Below are 20,018 nucleotides of genomic sequence, written 5' to 3'. Positions count from 1 at the left end.
ATAAATCTTGAGCAGTGAATTTAACTTTATTTTCATCCTCCATGACAAAAACATTTTTACAGCTAATGTCTTTCTTCGTTGTTATGTTTTCATTCGATGTTAAACCTTGTGGAAAGTTAGGAGGTTTCCAATACAATACATCCCCACCAGTTCCATCAGCTCCTTCAACCGTTCCTTCAATATTTTCTATACCAACAGTTGCGAAGAAATCGTGTGTATGGTTCTTATCTGCTTTCTTTTCAAGGCTAACGTTTAAGTCTGTTATTTCAGAAGATGTATGTGTATGTCCAACGGCACTTTTCCTGTTTAAGGTTTCTTGTAAGTTTGTAATATCAGATATAGAATGTGTATGAGTCTTATCTGCTTTTGTCTCTAATGTTTCCTTAAGACTTGGTATTTGGTTAATATAATGTGTATGAGTCTTATCTGCTTTTGTCTCTAATGTTTCCTTAAGACTTGGTATTTGGTTAATATAATGTATATGAGTCTTTTTAGAATATTCGTTTTCAGCTCTTGTCACTTCACTTGACATTTTATTGTCAACATATGTTTTGTCTGCTAGTTCAGGATGAGTATGTTCTTTTGTTGCATAAGCATTGTTAGCTCTTTCTTCTTCTTTTGCTATTGCATCGTCTACATATTCTTTGTCAGCTTTGTTGTCAACATCTGTTTTCAAAAGAAGTTCATTTATAGGTTTCTCGTTTAAAGTTCCTTTTGTTGGATTTATACAGACAGTATTGTTCTTCTTGTCTTGAAATAGAAACTCATCTGTCATTGGGTTTAATGTCAGTTTTAAGTTTCCTTCTTTCAATGACTCAGATATCTTAGAATAGTTTGAAAAGTTTGTTGTGTTCTTATTTAGAGCTTGCATAATGAGTTGTCGGTTGTGTTGTATTTCTCTCATGGAAGCAATATCTTTCGACATTTTTATTCTAGATAAAATATGCTTCCAATAGAAAAAGAAAATTCAAGAGTTGCTACAACTAAACCATTAGATGAACTTTTACTAATGTCGGTCAAAGTTTGAGACAGATACCGTAAAGCATGAAGGCTATCGTTTTGACTACCCATTAAGATGGCTAAGAGACCCATCCGTCACAAAAGCTATTGGCTTTCGTAGAATGAAGTTCATTTCAGAAGCCATACATGGTTTCCCATTTACGGTTGGTTTTTGAAGTTCGATACTATAACAAAGAAAAACGTATGTATGAGAAATTTGAACAGGGAAAACTTTTACAAGTTAGTTTGCTTGTAAACTTAGAAACAACTCTTCAAGCTTTTCAAGAAAAAATAAACGATATCTATATCGAATATGCAAACCAGTATAACATTGACGAAGGAGAATACCATCTCGATATATTTATGACAGGAAAAAATGCAACTGTTAAAATCAAAAAAATAGAAGACCTTGGAGAAACGTTTATATTTCTACAAAATATAACAACTTGGCATGGTATAGATTTATGAGGATGTTAAATCAGCCTGCAGTATATCCAGTACACCCGGACTATTATGAAGTCGAAAACCCTAATGGAACATATGAAAATATTTTCGACCAAGATGCTATTATTGTTCATGCTTCATTTTCTGGCGCCCAAAACTCTTTCTATGCTTGGCAAATGACTTTTACGAAAAACCTACAAAGTTATACGAACCACCAAGTGGAAGTATTTCAGACTTTCAAGTATGGTTTACTACAGATGGAAGAAAAAGAATAATTCCATTATACCATGCGTTTTACTTAGAACTTAGTTTCATATACAACTACTATCGAACGGTAAAAATATAATTTTTTAATACGGTTGAGGTGTTGGATTTGGTTGCCAACTAGACTGTGGTGCAGGTTCAGGCTGTTGTATAACAGGAGCTTGTTCTTCTGGTTCAGGGTCTTTAGGTATAATACCAACGAACTGACCTACTCTTTTACCAATATTTTTGACTCCGTTTCCATACTCCTCTTCCGACAGATTTTATTCCATTCCATATACCTCTTCCAACTCTTCTGAAGAAGTTTCCAATACTACTGAAGAAACCCATTTACTACGTGTAAAAATCTAATGTCCGCCTAGTCTCTTACGTTTCCTGTTGAGTTCCATAGCATTCTTTAACTGGAGCTCATACATTCTGTTTCTCCTCTGGTAGAAAACATATTCTGGGTCAACTCCTGTGTTCGCGTCATCTGCATAAAGTTGTTTATATCCCACTTCAGGGTTTGTATAAAACTCTTTCCATCTCATATTTGCATACCATGGTGGCAAACCTAACGCAGCGTCATTTGACATGGCAGTTTGCATTTGTCATCTGTTGGCACTTGACCATAGTTTGCCATTGCAGTTTGTATTCTAACTTCATTTGGAATATTCTCTGGGTTTGGTTGTCCAGGTTGCTGTGCATTCGCTAAGTTCTGTGCGTCCATTTAATATTAGATAAAAATATCTCTTACGAGTACATATACTGAACATTTGCAGGCATTGGTTCATCTTCATATTCTCTGTACTTTTCTGCCACGTCAAATAAATAAATGACACAATGGAAAAACCTAAAACAAGTAGTCCTATTTCAAACCACATTTACTTACCAATAAAATTTCTTTGTTATGACACTTCTCCGGTTTATAGGACCTCTCTCATATTCTATCTTGTCATATCTAAACTCATAGTCATGTATGTCCTCTAACCATCTCATAACGGTTTCCAAACCACTTTTATCGGATGTAAAGTAAAAGCATGGATGGTTATGTAAAACGTCTAAAGTTTCTAAAGAGTCTCTCAAAGTCCAGTCTACTTGGTATTGAAAATCCCATGTGTTATAGAACGGCGGGTCCACTATAAAGAAAACATTTTCCTTGTCTTTATATTTTTCATACAACTCTGTCCAATGACATCTCACAAACTCTATACCCTCAATATATTTTTCTATGTCCTCTTTGAAAACATTTGTATAGTTAAGATATAAAACTTTTGACATAAGTGTTTCAATGTCATGAACTCTTATAGCACCACTATATAATAGTCTAGCAGATATACTATCCCAGTCTATATATTCTGCTTTTTTCAAAACCTCTCTCACAATATTTTTCTTATCTAATGGTATACGTTCCATCTTACCTATAGGTATCTTTTCTTTTAACTCTTTCAATATATTGTTTGTGTCTGGTATATGTTTGAGACGGTCCATATAGTTGTCGAAGTCATTGCATATAATCTTTGAGTCAGGAAATACGGTATGACATAAATGGGATATATAGAAACTTCCACCGAACAAATCTACAAATGTTAGACCATTCGGTAGTTTCTTAAGTTCTCTCAATATAATATCTTTACATCTACTCTTATTTCCAAAGAACGGTAACGGTGGTTTTGTAAAATTCATTTATATATAATAATAAAAATGTTTTTTCCTGAAAAGTGACAGAAAAGTGACAAAACATGAAAACATATATAATTTGTGAAAAGTGAAACATTATATAATGTTTTCGACCCAGAAGAAGGCTTCTTCCCAGAAGCAATGGAGGAGGAAATACAAGACTCTATCCAAGAAGAGTCCTCCGAATATAAACTTCATTTATACTAAACATCTTCAGGGCTAGAAGGGGCGCAGCCCCTGGAAGCCCCTCATACCTGACCTATCTTCAGTTAAAATTATATTGATTTTATGGGATGTTTTGAATACTTTTCAGGAATTTAGATGTTTTTTTTTTGAAAATAATTTTGGAAAAAGCAATAACACTTGATATCCTTATAAAAATTGAATAAAGATGAAATTTATGCATAATTGTTTATTTAAAGCTCGAATTTAAGGTAATTAAATTCAAAATTGATATCAAAGATCCTAATTACGAAAAACCATCATATTACTGTATTTCTCCCTTTAATGTATCAAGATTTGAGTCCTTTTGTTTTATCATTTTGAATTTATAATGATAACTTCTCTCCATTTTATCTTTCTATTTCTAATTTTACTTAATATATTTTGTTATTTGATTTCTTGAAGTAAGATATTCCAAAAATAATAAAAATAATTTCATGAAATTTCAAATAAAAGTTATAATTTAATACAAACAAACAATATATTATTCATCTTCTGGGTCAGTTGGACAGTCATTGTCAATCAAAAATTTCATTATTGGATCAGAAGCAAGCATTTCAACAGCTTCGTAAGTAGAATCTTCTAAATTATCATCATTAAGTAAATCTATTACTAATTCTGGAGCATTCAACGCAAGTAACGAATAATATTTAATATTAAGTCCTTCTGGAGATTTTATATCATTAGGAAGGTAATGAATTGCATAGCATGCATCAGTAACTCTTTTCTCATCATCTACAACTGTAAGTGCTCCGACAAGTGGTTCAATAATTCCATTTGACATAAATCTAGCTTTTAACGTTTCTGATCCATGTCTAATGCATTCTACGCATATATCAAAGATAAGCGCTTTTTCGGTGTATCGTTTGGTCTTATAAGAAGCGATTAAAACTGGAATTATGTTATAAGACTGAGTCATGAAGATAAATGACTGTTCTGAGCAAGCAACCATGTCATATATGGTATGTAATATCTGTTCTGACAAACTGGAAGGTATATTTGTGGACTCATACAATCCAATAATTGCTCTGTAATCAATTGGAAAGATTGATGGCATATCTGTGAAATGCAATGAAAACTTAGATAAAAGACGCAAAGCAGCGATCGCAGTTTTGTATTCTGCATGAGGTATGCAAGCATTTAAAATTTCTGAGATGTAATATATCCTTCTGATAATGTTATAGCGTTCTAATGACGTACAGAGTTGTGTTAGTGTATCAAAAAGAATATCTGTGAAATGAATTGGGACAAATTGTCCTGGATTTGCAATTTCGTCAAGATTTGCCTTGGAATAGTTACGAACTAAGAATTCTTGACAAACATTAAGTACACTTTCGAAAATGGAGTCGTCACAATTTTCAAAATTTACAACTTTAAATAAATACAGTAATTTTGCACAATAAAGACCTGCATCCGATGTCATGTATAAATCTATGATAACATCTATACCAACAGTAGAAAATAATTGGTCAATCGCTTCTTCTGAATAATTTACAATTCCAATCATGATTTCGAGAACATATTGTATAGGAAAACCATCTACAGTAATAAATTTGTTAATAGCATCGATGATTCCGTAATTTAAAAAGTATTCTGTGTGACCACATGAAACAGGATCCATAAACTGTGCAATAACTTGAAGTGCTAGTGTGTTTATTCTTAAATCTATCATTTTGAACTTTTCAAATCCTAAATCAATTAGAACTAACGGAATTTGGTATTCATCAAACGAATTATGATATAGCCACATGTTGTTCTCTGTATATCTTTGCATTTTTTCGAGCATATCTTTGATCAAATCTATATTTTCTGAATTATAGGCAGATTTAAAATCATAATAAAGCTGATCTGGATCAAAATTGACTTTGATGAACTTTGATGACTCGAATATTGATTGATTTGGATCCTTTTCATTTGGATCACGTTCTTTGGGAATTTGTTCAATTTCATCTTTGTAATCCATGAAGAAAAATGAATTCAATCTTCATAAATGATATATGGAGATTGAGAAAAATCTTAATATACCATATAATCATAAGAATTGAATAAAAAAAATTATTTGAAATTTTTATGTATACAATTTGAAATGTGAAACTGTGTCTCTTAGTTTTTTGAATCCATAAGATTCACAACAAATCTTAATCTAAATGTAATTTGGATATTTAGAAAAATCTCATATTAATTTCAAAAGTTGCGCGTATATCTCTATCATTTCAGCTGCATATAGCTCAAAGATTAAATGCATTGCTTTCTTTTAATAGAGAGCTCTTTTCAAAATTAAATTCAAAAAACCTTCATAGAAGCTCGTAAAAAGTAACCATCAAAGGTGTGAAAAAGTGTAACTCAGTAATTTGTGCATAGGATAATGCTTAATATGGCTTATTTTCATAAAAATACTTTTTATATGAAAAAAAGCAAATTATATATACAGGAAGTAAAACGAGAGAATTATATAGCAAACACTAAGGCATGAGATCGCCAAAGACCTTCTAAACCTTAATAGTGGATATGCTATTTAACGATTTAACTGTTAATTCTATTGAGTCAAAAGTAGCAAATGGCTTCATAACAAAACGAGCCTTCTGTACTTTTTGAGCAGGTCTATCTATAATTCGTTTCGTTGTTGTTTGGTTTATTATCGGTATTGGAATATTGCGGTCAATAACTGGCTTTTTAGGAGAGAGGAACAAATCGTCGTTAAATATTGGATCGGATGCATCGTTGTATCTAACGTCATTGAAGTCATTGAAAACTCCAATGTTAAAATCGAAAACTTTTGATGGACTGGTAAGACCTCTTGTCAATGCTGACATAGGGGAAAAGACTTGATCAGCTAGAGGTGACGTAGGATGGTCGTGGCCGTCTAGCTGAGCGTTGGAAAGATTCATTTTAATAAAAACGCTATTTTTCCAAATTTGAATTAAGCAAGTTATTGAAAACAACTGAGGTAGCAATCCAAAATGTTTCCAGGAACAAAAATACTTATTTTTTGTTGAATTTTTGAAAATTTAAGGGTCCACTGTAAAAATTGAAAGTCTCTCAAAATTGAGAGGCGATTTGCAAATAATCGTTATCGTCATTTTTCGAAAATCCACTTTTCCTAGTGTTCTGATTAATATTTTGTGAATGTAACAATGAAGCATATGTTTCAATAAGATGATAATATATTCTATCACTTCAAATCACATAAAAATTGCAAAATCAGCGAGTTTTATAAGAACATGATTTTTTTCTTTTTTTTTGCTTCTGGATGCGTGTTTTGAAAAATAGATATTTTCGAATTTTGATTTTATTATAAGTATGAATTTTATATTAGGAATTTTTTGACCTATTTCCAATCATTAATTCCTAAGTTTTTCTAGGAATTAAATTGAGAAGAAATTAGGAAATTCGCTTTAATGCCATTACATACTAATATTGTGATGCATGTAGTTTATATTTAAAGAGGCTAATGTCGGAATATCGTGCATTTTATAAAAAATTCAAAGAATTGACAATTGGATAGCACAAATTTAATTCTCCAGACAAAGTATTATTGTTTATATATTCAAAACATTATCCTTAGTTTTGAAATGTTGGCAAAAAATTTTCGTGTTATTTTTTGTGTTTAAGCATAAATTATGTATTTACTTATGAAAGATAAGCATTTTATTCATTATCATAAAGATATACCATAACAAATTGATAACATTTAAAAAAAAAGTGTATTTTAGTGGGTATTATTCTGGCCAATGCCCATTTTTAAACAATTTAATATTGACCATATCAATAGCCGACTCAATGTAAAAATTTAGATATTATTTTTTTCATTATTCAAACTTTGATAAATTTTAGTATAATGAACGATTTTGTTTCGTGTATAATACAGAAATGAAAAGCTTAATTAATATCATTTTGCATTTTTTAAAGGATGTTAGAGTACATCTACATTAAAAAATCAGATTTGAACTGCGATACTGCATCAAATTCATGCATATCTGATAAGGATCTCAAAAGAGTAAAGTTAATTTTTTTGTGTTTTTTAAGTTTTGGGTCTTAGTAAAACACCATCTCGAGCAATATTTTTGGGACGACGATAGACCTTATTTGGCCTTACAGTGGACCCTTAAAAAATTGACTTTTAAATTACACTTCATTTTACAAAATACTGCGAAAATTATATTTGTAATATGATTTTGAGTCTATCTATTTCAATACACCTCTCAGAGATGATAATGCAAAATTTTATCGAAATGTTGTATATTGTTTAACATTCTCCCTATTCTGGAATCAGTTCTATTATCATGTGATGCAAAGCATAATACCAAATAGATTGAACTCATTTGAGGTTCTCAAAATTGAAGATAATTCTGCCACTATATAAGTCAAAGCGAGCATTACGTGTTGCATGAGATATCCGGTTGCATTAAAAGTATCAGAATATAATTAAAATTTCGATATCTCGAAAAATCTAAATCGATGAATAAAATTTTTGTGAAGGAAGTTATTGCATATCCAAACTTAGATATTTGCACAATTAAGGAAAACTTTATTATAGATATAGAAATTCATTGATCAAAACCGACTTTCGCAGATGATTTCGGTCCGATTTTAACGTACAGTAAGATTTTTGGTCAATACATCAAAATTATTATGTTAGGATTAAATGTGATCTTAAAGTTGTAGCATGACTCTTCGGAATATAGTATTAATTGGAATATTTCCGAGTTGAAATTTTTCTATCTTGATATTGTATTAAACTTGGAAGGAACAGCTATTTCTATTCTGAATTAATCTACAGTATTCCAAATTCCGAATCTAATCATATTGCCTTAATTATCGAAAATTGTCTCTACATAATTACGTATAAAAGCATTTATATACTTACTTGCAGACTAAATTCATGATATGAATATATGGGTTCAATTAATAACCTCTGAATGCTAGATTCAAGACACAAAAAAATTAAATTTATTATATTTCCTTAAATAATCAATGAGCTTTTCTTCTAATAGTCTTACATGATCCTTGATTGCGTGTGATAGAAATTTTGGATCTTTTTTGAAAATGATAATATTCTGCAAAAATGCAAATAGATTGCTTTGATCTTAACCTAGGCTCTCAATAGTTTATGTTTTAGTTGCTTATTCATGAGGAATTCTTGATCGATGTTTTTTGAAAAATAATTTGACAAAATTTTGACAGTCTTGACAAAAATTTTGAGAAATCTGAAAATTGAATAAATACATAAAAATTCATTTATTAAACAAAACATAAACACATTAAAATTTCATGATAAAAATATATAATTAAAATTGAGAGGCTGTATCGGAAATTTGTAAAGTTAACAAATTCTGCACTTATTGTTGTACTTTTTAAGAAGCTTAATAACTTCTGTATGTTTGTACCTTGATGCGAGAATATATGAATTAAACCCATATTCATCAGTAGCATCAATTGCGGCCTTATTTTCCAACAATAATTTCACAATTTCGACATAATTGTGTTCACATGCAATCATCAATGCTGAGAAGCCATCATTTGTTCTAGCTTCAAGATTAGCTCTATTATCTATTAAATACTTTACGATTTGTATGTTATTATTTTGAACTGCAAGCATTATGCTCGTATAACCTTCTGTTGAACGTCTTTCGATGTATGCGTGCTTTTTAAGCAGTAATTTAACAACATCAAGTCTATTTGCTCGACAAGCAAGCATTAAAGCGCTGCATCCGTAAATATTAAATAAATCTACGCTTGCTTTGTTTTCAAAGAGCTTTTCTATGATGCTCATGTAATCATTTTCACTTGCATACATCAATGCACTATAGTTTTCGTTGTTTTGTGCATTGACATTCGCATGATTTTCAATTAAAAGATCAAATACTTCAGATATATTATCTCTAGCTGCAATAATCAATGGTGTATTCCCATCTCTATCCTTCTCTTCGATGTTTGCTCCTTTTGCTATCAACATTTCACAAATTGACCTTAATCCGAGCCTTGTTGCGCATAAAAAGGCTGTATCTCCATCGGCATCCTTATTATCAACATTATCTGACTCATAAAGTTTGTTAAAGAACATTGAAAAGTTGTAACTTCTTAAAGCCCAATCCCATTTGTATTCAAAGAGGTATTTGTCGTGTAAATAATAAGCAGCATCGTAGTAGTGTGACATAACAGCGTTTTTCAGGCAAAGTTCTTCTGTTTCTCCTTTTTCTTCGGCAGAATGAATAATTTCGAAATCATTTCCAAGATAAGCTAATTGTAATGTTTCGGATGATATGTTTGCATCATTTGAAATTAAATATTTATAACAATTTACAGAACCATTCTTAGCAGCGTGCTCTACGAGAGATAATCCTTGAATTCTCCTATTGAAATCGAAATCTACATTGAATGTAAATTGCTGGAGTTCTTCTAAATCATCCCATAATAGGGCGTGTAAAATCGAACCTTTCTTGTAAATTTGAAAAATTTCTTCTTCATATTTTCCAATGTATTGATCAGGCAAAGCTCCATATATTTGGTTTTCAATCAAGAGTAACGCTTTTAATTCGTCAGAATTCTCAATACATTTTGGAGGAATGAAAAAATTTTGTCTTGTTGCATAGTCTTTAATTGTTTTAAGATATAATTTGGATTTCTTGCATCTTTTTGAGCAAACGTAGTCTATCATCATAGCGATATCTTTATCAGTGAGCAATTTTGTCTCAACTGATTTGATTAAACCATCAACAATTTGCTCTATTTGATCTTCTTCTATCTCCCAAAGCATATCGGTGGCTGTGATAAGAATTTTAAATTCCGCAGGAAGCGATTCTTCAAATAAAGCAATAGTCATTAATTTTTCAATAATTTTATTTTTTGAGTGGCCTAACACGTTATTTTTATTTGATTATTATATATGTTTATTCATCGTACATCATAATTTATTATGAGATTGATTTTCAAATACTTTATAGAATTTATATTCAAAAAAATTCAATGAGTAATCTCAATTCTTATGATATGGGAAAATTTTTATTCGAGAAAAGAATCGATGCTTAAACTGGAATTGTTTCAGCACCGTGTGATTTAAGATAATCTGCTATTTCTTTGTTGTTGGCCTTTTCTGCATAAAAGAGAGCAGATTTTCCTTTTTGGCTTTTCGCATTGATATCAGCATTATGAGAAATCAAAACTTCAACCATATCAAGGTTATTCGATTTGGATGCATAATGGAGAGGAGTTTTTCCTTTTTCATCTTTGGCATCTATTTCAACGCCATGAGAGATGAAGTATTCGACCAAGTCTTTGATTTTATTTGATACTGACTGGAAAACTGCAACTCTGTCAGTTTCTTTTGAATTTTCAATTCGGTCATCTCTTAAGAGAACGTAGAAAGCCTGTTGACATGGATTCCATGCAAGTATGTGAAATGGAGTTCTTTCTATTTTTGTTTTTGCATTGACATTTGCCCCATTGTCAATAAGGAATTTAGCTGTTTCAAACGAGCAGCCGAGAGCTGCACGATGAAGAGGTGTTGAATCATCAAATGAACGTGCATTAATATCTGCACTGTGTTGAAGAAGGAATTCGGCCACTTCTGTATTGTTCTTTAATGCAGAATCATGTAGAAGGTCTTTTTCTGCATTGAAATCTGCTCCGTGATCTAATAAAAGTTGAGCGATTTCTTTTGTTCCGCACCTTGCACAAGTGCGAAGAGCTGAGTACTGCTCGTTGGAATCATGTTTTAATTTTGCACCATGGAAAAGAAGGATTTTTACTAACTCCAAATTTCTATTTGTAATTGCAATTTGGAGGCATGAACCGCTAAGAATATCACCAACTATATTGATATCTGCGCCGTGTAAAATAAGGAATTCAACCATATTGTTATCATTACACTTTGTAGCAAAATGAACTGCTGTACGATTCAGTGATGATTTTTCGTTGATTGCAGCGCCATGTGAAATGAAATATGCACAAAGTGATTGTATTTTTAATTTTGGTGACTCGATAAAGCATTCTGCATCATTAGTTTGCTCATAGTAATAGAAAAATGCTGGGAGATTTCTGAAGTCAATGCATTTGAATACCTCGATTTTCAGATTGTATGTATTGTATAACAATGTTACATAATCCATGTTATGTGAAATAATTGCACATTCCATTGCAAAATCATCGGGTTTTATATTTGCGAGGCACTCATGAATGATTTCAGGATTTCTTCCCAAAAATGAAAAGGAAAGGCATATTGGAGTAATCTCCGCATTGAATGTTGTTCTTATGTATCTGAAACATTCAATGGATCCATATAAACAACTTATTTCTAATAATGAATAGCCATCATATGAGTCTGGATAAAATACACTTTGAATTTCTGGTTTTCATTAAATCCATCGACTTTCGTGAAGTTTATAAATGATTGAACATTATCATCCATAATAGCTTTGGAAATGGTATTTTCTTCAAGAGTGTTCAATGAAACGTGTTGAGATTCTAAATCGCTGAATCGAATTCCACATTTCTCTTCAAAACCTATTCCGTATTCTTTGTAAATCAGATAATAAAAAAGAGGATGTATGCCTTCATATTTTGGACGGTATTCTTCGAAGATGAGTTTGAAAAGTTCCCAATATGATCTGAAATAACGATTATTGAAGATAGCAAACTTAGAGATAAGGACTAGGATATCATTGACTGAATTTTCATTAGAATCAATCAAAACTTTTTTGATCTGCTGAAAGATTTTGTTAATTTCTTCTTTATTGCATGTATTGAGATGGCCCAAGGCTTCAAAGACTTCGCCTCTATCTTTGTACAAGAGCATGAGCTCGGAGAATTTACTGAGCGCGCCTTCTGTTGAAGATATTAAAAAAATATGAAAAATTTTCATTGTATTCAAATTATTCTTTATTACCATTCAAAATTTATTTTCCAAATTCAAATGGAATTTTTATTTTGTGTGGATTTGTAATGCCTTCAATGTTAAAATGGAATTTATTATAATAGATCAAAGAAACATTTGCAACAAAAATTACAGAATTTTTGAATTCAACAACATTTAAGGGTCCACTGTAAGGCCAAATAAGGCCTATCGTCATCCCAAAAATATTGCTCAAGATGGTGTTTTACTAAGACCCAAAACTTAAAAAAACACAAAAAAATTAACTTTACTCTTTTGAGATCCTTATCAGATGTGCAACAATTTGATGCAGTATCGCAATTCGAATCCGATTTTTTAATGTAGATGTACTCTAACATTCTTGAAAAAATGCAAAATGATATTAATTAAGCTTTTCATTTCTGTATCATACACGAAACAAAATCATTTATTATACTAAAATTTATCAAAGTTTGATTAATGAAAAAAATAATATCTAAATTTTTACATTGAGTCGGCTATTGATATGGTCAATATTAAATTGTTTAAAAATGGGCATTGGCCAGAATAATACCCACTAAAATACACTTTTTTTTAAATGTTATCAATTTGTTATGGTATATCTTTATGATAATGAATAAAATGCTTATCTTTCATAAGTAAATACATAATTTATGCTTAAACACAAAAAATAACACGAAAATTTTTGGCCAACATTTCAAAACTAAGGATAATGTTTTGAATATATAAACAATAATACTTTGTCCAGGGAATTAAATTTGTGCTATCCAATTGTCAATTCTTTGAATTTTTTTTAAATGCAAGATATTCCGACATTAGCCTCTTTAAATATATATATTATGCATCATAATATTAGTATGTAATGGCATTAAAGCGAATTTCCTAATTTCTTCTCAATTTAATTCCTAGAAAAACTTAGGAATTAATGATTGGAAATAGGTCAAAAAATTCCTAATATAAAATTCATACTTATAATAAAATCAAAATTCGAAAATATCTATTTTTCAAAACACGCATCCAGAAGCAAAAAAATAGGAAAAAATCATGTTCTTATAAAACTCGCTGATTTTGCAATTTTTATGTGATTTGAAGTGATAGAATATATTATCATCTTATTAAAACATATGCTTCATTGTTACATTCACAAAATATTAATCAGAACACTAGGAAAAGTGGATTTTCGAAAAATGACGATAACGATTATTTGCAAATCGCCTCTCAATTTTGAGAGACTTTCAATTTTTACAGTGGACCCTTAAATTTTCAAAAATTCAACAAAAAAATAAGTATTTTTGTTCCTGGAAACATTTTGGATTGCTACCTCAGTTGTTTTCAATAACTTGCTTAATTCAAATTTGGAAAAATAGCGTTTTTATTAAAATGAATCTTTCCAAGTGATCCAAAGAGATTAAAATTATCTGTGTTAATCAAATTTCAATCAAAATACTTGATCAAATTATCTTTGAAATTTGATTTTTGATTTTGTTCGCTAATTTAAAATAATAGGAAAATATAAATTTAAATTAAGATTTTATTGAAAAACCTAGAGGTGCAAATAAAAGGGAAAGAGGAATTGAAAAACAAAAATTAAACGAAGGGCAAATTTTTGGACGAAGAATAGTAATACGACAGACACCGTGGCCAATATGGCCTGTGATTATAGAGTCATCGTATGGACTAGGCATGTCTTCATTGCCACTCTTCATGACCGTTTCTGTAAAGTATAAACCTGACTCATGGAAGGAATTCAGTGGAGTTGGTTCTGTATCATTCTTAAAGTATGGACTAATGCATCCAAAATGGCCACTGATAAATGAGCTTCCTCCAGAACCGCCAACAGAAAAAATTCCATCTCGTGTGCTTGGAGGAAAGCTGGTATATCCGCCATGATAGCCACTTCCGCATCCACCAGAACCTCCCTCATTGTGGGGCCCGTCAGTTCCGTTCATTCCTTTCCCTAATAATCCTTGGATTTGATTTCCACCGAAAACATAAAGACCATTTGAAATGGCAGAAATATTTCCTCCCGGAAATCCTCTCATAAATCCCCAATCTAGAACCCTTTCTGAGCAGCCGCCTCCTCCTGATCCGGCGACGATTATTCGACTCTCTAGAGATTTGTTTAAAAGATTTTCATCAATTTCGTCTTGATTGATATCATAATATTCAAGGCGAAGATCAACTCCACCACCACCACCGGCCCCGCTTTCTGTTGGATAAGAACCACCTAGATCATTGTGATAATCATTGCCTCCTTTACCACCAAAATTCCAGCCGCCTGATACTGGAATATGGGAATGTGACATGTCAGATTGATCTTCTCCACGACCTCCAAGATAGAGATACATAGTTCGGGCTTGTTTAAGGTTAATAATTCCAGAAACATATGAGCCAGGGCCTGCTGAATTGGGAGAAAATTCTGCCCGGTTTACAACTCGTGCAAATCCTCCTGACGCACCCCATAGTTCAATTTGATATGTACCACGGGAAAATTCAATAGCATATGGTACGCAAATATTTAATAATTTGCATGGGTACTGGAAAAGGTATGAATCTTTGTAATAACTGACATTTTGAGTTGCTTGACCTGTTGTGCCTTTGAGATAATAAGATAAAGAATTAATACTAGTTATTTACTGTCATTTTTGGATCATTAATTTTAAGATTGTCATTCTATTGTTGTTTTAATAAAATTATTTAAAATTGCATGTCAACTAGACAAAAGGACATAAGTATAATAAAAACGCATTAAAACGGTACACTTGCCGTGGAATATAATTATTTGATTCAGTTCATGCTTGGCTTTGATGGATAAGCTTAAGGAAGTTCAAACTTTAAGTCAACGGATTTTTTTTTAATTCTGAATTGAATATTTTATTTTTATATTTTATTTGAGAAAAAAAAACATTTGGTATTTAAGGGTGCACACGAGAGGATCATGTAAACTTCAGAATTTAGAACCTTATTTTAGGCATTATCTTGGCTACCTATTTAGGGTCGAAAAGCAAAAAATATCAAAAAATACAACTTGACTCCATTATGACCCTTTCATGGAGGTAGTTTTTATCCGCTAGTATTTTCCCTTTGAATCTCTTTACAATTCGAAATCAAATTCAAACCTCAGTAGAAGAAAGGAAGAATCGACTTACTACGGTTGTAATACGAATAAATACATATATTTAATTATTTTTATTTACATAATAATTGTTTGAAGCTCATATTCCAACAAATTTTTAAATAAAAACATTAAAATGTTGAAAATGTTCATATATTTTAATAGGGTTTTGGCACTTTATTGAGGAATTACTACATACATAGTCGAACTGAACTTGATATTTTGAAATTTAAATTATTTATCAAAATTAAAATTTAACTTGAAATTTATAATTATTTAGTCATATTTTGCATAATTCTAAGTAGATTTTGTAAAAAATCAAGAAAGAAAACTTTTAACGTGGTTTATTTTTTCTTTTTTATAATAATACATATTATTATATAATTAACATATTCATAATGTTTCACCCTTTCAAAAATATAATCCTCCTCCTCTCAAATAAACGTACATACGGGTGGCCTCTTTTTTCAAAAAATTAAAATTTGAAATTTTGGGCTCAAATATTAGAGATTTTTTCAACCTTCAACGATATATGTTGTCTATATCAGACCTCCTTTCTTTTTGATACTTAACATTGTTCCTAAATCTTAGCCGTTAAGGCTGTTCTGAAAACATTTTTTTAGGGATGCGACGGTTTTACGCCATGACCGTTTAAAAATAGAATAATACGCCATTTTTGGGGCCGAATGGCGGGTACGAAGTAGCCGCCATTCGGCCGAATAACAAAACAATACAAAATTATCGCCGTCCTTTTTTTTTCCTTTCTTTCTTTCTCTTTCTCTTTTTTTTTTCTCTCTCTTTCTCTTTTTTTTTTCTCTCTCTCTCTTTCTTTTCTCTTTCCTCTTTTTACTCCTCTTTCTCTTTTCATCATTAAACGTAGAAAGATATATTAATATTATTTTAAAATTAAAAAAAATAAAGAAAGTATAATAAGTAATTATTTAGTTATCGATATATATATGTAAAGTGATAATCTGAGGATAATCTGAGGAGGAGTCTGAGGATTAGACCGAGGAGTAGTTTGAGGAGTAGTCTGAGGAGTTTGAGGAGTAGTCTGAGGAGTTTGAGGATAATCTGAGGAGGAGTCTGAGGATTAGACTGAGGAGTAGTTTGAGGATAATCTGAGGAGGAGTCTGAGGATTAGACTGAGGAGTAGTTTGAGGATAATCTGAGGAGGAGTCTGAGGATTAGACTGAGGAGTAGTTTGAGGATAATCTGAGGAGGAGTCTGCGGATAATCTGAGGAGTAGTTTCAGGAGTAGTCTGAGGACTAGTCTCAGGACTAGTCTGATGAGGAAGACTCTAAGGAGTAGTCTGAAGAGTAGTCTCAGGAGGAAGATCTGAGGAGGAGTCTTATGAGGAAGATCTGAGGAGTAGTCTGATGAGGAGGGGTCTAAGGAGTAGTCTGAGGATGATGAGTAATCTGATAAGGAGTAGTCTGAGGATGATCTGAGGATAACCTGATGACTAGTCTAGGAGTGGTCTAATAAAAATGTAAAATATTTTCAAAGAAAAAATTCTATGAATTTTATATTTTAATTCTTAGCATTATACTGAATAAAATAAACATAAATATCAAAATTTGAAATTGAACACGCCAAAAAATTGATAATCCACATTCAATATTTTGTAAGTGGCGTACTTTTTGAATACTCGCCATACGCCTTGGAGTTCTCAATTTTGAATTCGCCTTTATTTGGGCGACCTCAGAAAAATACGCCATTAAGAAAATATTGTATGAGATTTTAAATTTGAACACGCTCTACCTTAAGGAATTAAATTTATTAAGATATATTTATATATAATAAACGATTACTTAAAAAAAGTATTTCATCGCTTATGTAAGTTTCAAAAAAATCACGAAAATAAAAAAATCAAGATTAAAATTTTATTTTTAATTTTTGAATTTCTCAAATGGCGAAATTTTTGGGCGAACAAAAAAATGTACGCCTGGTCAAATGGCGTGTTTAACGCATCCCTATTTTTTTCGAAAAAATTTGAAAAAATTCGAAAAAAATTCTTAAAATTCAAAAATCCCTTAATTCCTGAGGATTTTGGAAAAAAGTTTTTACATGAACATGTGTATATTATATGAAGTATATTGATAAGGTAAAAATCAAATTTTATTGCATATTCATCGAGAAAATAAACTAACGAATCCCTCAAAATTGAGAGGGTAATCCTCCTCCTCTCAAATAAACGTACATACGGGTGCACCCTTAAATGAGAGGGAAGACCAAAATTTTTGTTACGGGCGCGACCAAGACCAAAATTTCACTATTTCTGACAAAATTTACGTGTCAAAATCGTAGTTTAGCTTGAAAATCCTCAAATACTGATCATCATGTCTTTCAACTTTGGCATTATATGGCCTAGAATTTGCTCTATCATATTATGCTATTAAACACATATGTTAATAAAATTTATGCAATTAAATAGGATAATTCTCAATGAATATGAGCGTATCAAATCGTTTATAATTGCCTCAGCATACTATAGTATCAACTGAAGTAGATTTAGCTGTGAAATCTTAAAAATGAAGTATTCTGTATCGTATTCATTATATCAAATATAATATTGATGAATATATACCTTTGGTCATATAGAATACATATATAGTGAATCCATTCTAGTAAATTGTTTCATTTTTGCCTGCAAATTTCCAAAGATGATGGTTAATATTATGATTTAAAAAATAAAATGTGTTTGGAAGGAGTTGAAACTGTAAGTATCAATAACATTGAAACTATGAAGCAACCTATAAACAGAAAATAAAAATTGGAAAAAATTCAGAAATAATTTATTCATATTAGAATAAAATTGTGTAGATATTCTATCAATGATATTACTATATAAATATGTCATATGTGGATAACTATCTTTGTTTAAAATATGATTCATGAAGCTCATTGAATTGAATATCTGCGTTAAAGTATAATATAGTGGATTTCAATATAGCACTTTGTTTGTATATTGTATGAAAGCTCAATCATATTGTGAAAATAAGTTGAAATCTAAATTTTATGATAAATAAGCAATTTCTTTGTGTGAAAATGCTATTTGATTGATTAACAGATTGAATATTAGACTTTAACTAATAAACATACAAAAATGTCATTGAATTTTAGAATAATTCTCTTTGGTTCATGAAATTGAAGAATCTCATTCAAAATCATTGATAAAAGGCATCCAAAGATGTGTTTTTAGCTTTATTGTGTAGGTGTATTTTATTTATGATCAATAAAATTGATTTTATTCATATTATTCAAATATTGTCATTTCAAATTGATTATTTTGCCATTTTATTTCTGGATTTCAAATTATATTAGTATATAAATGAATAAAGCTACAGATTTTATCTTTTATGCAAAAATAATTTAGATATAAAACTAGTTTATGAAATTTTGATCTCATATGTAGATTTAGAAAACTATATACTTATATGTTTTGGTGTGCCCCCTACTAAAATTCAAAGTATTATTTTATCAATATTAATAATGCAGAATTTATGATGAATTTGAAAGCAATTCTAATGAATTACTAAAAATAATGTATATTCTCTGATGTAATTTTTCCAATTTTTTTTTATTTTTTTCAATATGATGTAAATTTTAACAAATTTCATATTAAATCTTAAAAATTCAAATATTTTTGGAGATTTTTGCCTGTCTTATTTTAATCCTTATTAATCTATTATTGCATTTTCACTATCAAATTGGGGATTCCTCTATTCAATTATCAAAATTTGTGATATCACAGTATTAGATACGATACTAAGCATAAATAACAAAGTATATGAAAATTTAAACTATAAATAACATAATTATCGGGGAAAATTTCCATAAGATTGTGTTGTTTGTTATAATGAACATCACACATTTTAACAAACATGCACATAATAGATTTTCAAACGGAATTTTGAATAAGGTGAATGTTCTTTATTGTAACCCATTGAATTAAGCCTTAAATCATATAAAATCGCAAACCTTGAATCTTATATCATTCGATTAAACTAATAATTTCATCGGAAATTCAACATACATGGAGATTTATCATCAATGACGCAAGATATTATACAATAATCGATTTATTTTTCAAATTCAATAATTTATTAACACAAAGAACAATAAATCTATAGGCAATTGTAATTCCCAGTACTAGCAACTACGAACTATATTTCCATTTAATTCGAATTCATATAAATATATTATAGAAATCACTCAAATTGAACAGATTCGATTTTAAATGCGTTTTTTCAATTTAAATACAAAGGTAAAATACAAATTGCATAGATCATACTTTGATTACGTTGATATAAAAAGGCAAGATTATTAAATTTGGATGTATACCCTTATTATTTCCAAAATTATAATATAATTTTATTTTTACATTGTTTGCTGAATAAACAATACTTTTTAGGTAATAATATTTTTTTTTTTTGTAATTG

The 20,018-nt window shown here is 30.3% G+C and overlaps 7 protein-coding genes and 2 pseudogenes across 9 annotated transcripts, besides 4 other annotated features; 1 reads left to right on the top strand and 8 right to left on the bottom strand.

The window, feature by feature from the left end:
- Positions 1–676: part of a mobile genetic element that runs on past the window's edge.
- A 267-nt stretch (positions 677–943) lies between these two features.
- On the top strand, positions 944–1,789 carry TVAGG3_0223250 (annotated as a pseudogene). Its single transcript has one exon. A coding segment is annotated over exon 1 (846 nt).
- A 4-nt stretch (positions 1,790–1,793) lies between these two features.
- On the bottom strand, positions 1,794–2,037 carry TVAGG3_0223240 (annotated as a pseudogene). Its single transcript has one exon. A coding segment is annotated over exon 1 (244 nt).
- A 17-nt stretch (positions 2,038–2,054) lies between these two features.
- Positions 2,055–2,294, bottom strand: TVAGG3_0223230 (uncharacterized protein; the record flags this gene model as incomplete). The annotated part of the gene is made up of 1 exon (XM_001309425.2): positions 2,055–2,294. One exon carries the CDS (start codon positions 2,292–2,294, stop codon positions 2,055–2,057), a length of 240 nt encoding a protein of 79 aa, XP_001309426.2.
- Positions 2,295–4,036: 1,742 nt separating this feature from the next.
- Positions 4,037–5,551, bottom strand: TVAGG3_0223220 (armadillo (ARM) repeat-containing protein family; the record flags this gene model as incomplete). The annotated part of the gene is made up of 1 exon (XM_001309424.1): positions 4,073–5,551. One exon carries the CDS (start codon positions 5,549–5,551, stop codon positions 4,073–4,075), a length of 1,479 nt encoding a protein of 492 aa, XP_001309425.1.
- A 368-nt stretch (positions 5,552–5,919) lies between these two features.
- TVAGG3_0223210 (uncharacterized protein) lies at positions 5,920–6,597 on the bottom strand (the record flags this gene model as incomplete). The annotated part of the gene is made up of 1 exon (XM_001309423.1): positions 6,078–6,476. The coding sequence occupies one exon, from the start codon at positions 6,474–6,476 to the stop codon at positions 6,078–6,080; it is 399 nt and encodes a 132-aa protein (XP_001309424.1).
- Positions 6,598–6,600: 3 nt separating this feature from the next.
- Positions 6,601–7,692: a mobile genetic element.
- Positions 7,693–8,911: 1,219 nt separating this feature from the next.
- TVAGG3_0223190 (spectrin binding) lies at positions 8,912–10,411 on the bottom strand (the record flags this gene model as incomplete). Its single annotated transcript, XM_001309422.1, has 1 exon — positions 8,912–10,411. One exon carries the CDS (start codon positions 10,409–10,411, stop codon positions 8,912–8,914), a length of 1,500 nt encoding a protein of 499 aa, XP_001309423.1.
- A 150-nt stretch (positions 10,412–10,561) lies between these two features.
- On the bottom strand, positions 10,562–11,723 carry TVAGG3_0223180 (spectrin binding; the record flags this gene model as incomplete). Its single annotated transcript, XM_001309421.2, has 1 exon — positions 10,614–11,723. One exon carries the CDS (start codon positions 11,721–11,723, stop codon positions 10,614–10,616), a length of 1,110 nt encoding a protein of 369 aa, XP_001309422.1.
- Positions 11,724–11,881: 158 nt separating this feature from the next.
- On the bottom strand, positions 11,882–12,475 carry TVAGG3_0223170 (spectrin binding; the record flags this gene model as incomplete). Its single annotated transcript, XM_001309420.1, has 1 exon — positions 11,882–12,475. One exon carries the CDS (start codon positions 12,473–12,475, stop codon positions 11,882–11,884), a length of 594 nt encoding a protein of 197 aa, XP_001309421.1.
- Positions 12,476–12,621: 146 nt separating this feature from the next.
- Positions 12,622–13,712: a mobile genetic element.
- A 268-nt stretch (positions 13,713–13,980) lies between these two features.
- TVAGG3_0223150 (glycine-rich protein family) lies at positions 13,981–15,074 on the bottom strand (the record flags this gene model as incomplete). Its single annotated transcript, XM_001309419.2, has 1 exon — positions 13,981–14,805. The coding sequence occupies one exon, from the start codon at positions 14,803–14,805 to the stop codon at positions 13,981–13,983; it is 825 nt and encodes a 274-aa protein (XP_001309420.1).
- A 303-nt stretch (positions 15,075–15,377) lies between these two features.
- Positions 15,378–16,029: a mobile genetic element.
- The last annotated feature ends 3,989 nt before the right edge of the window (positions 16,030–20,018 follow it).

This window comes from Trichomonas vaginalis, chromosome IV, assembly GCF_026262505.1.
Source record: "Trichomonas vaginalis G3 chromosome IV, whole genome shotgun sequence".
Taxonomy (NCBI): Eukaryota; Parabasalia; order Trichomonadida; family Trichomonadidae; genus Trichomonas; species Trichomonas vaginalis.
This window is presented reverse-complemented; position numbering and strand designations above follow the sequence as displayed.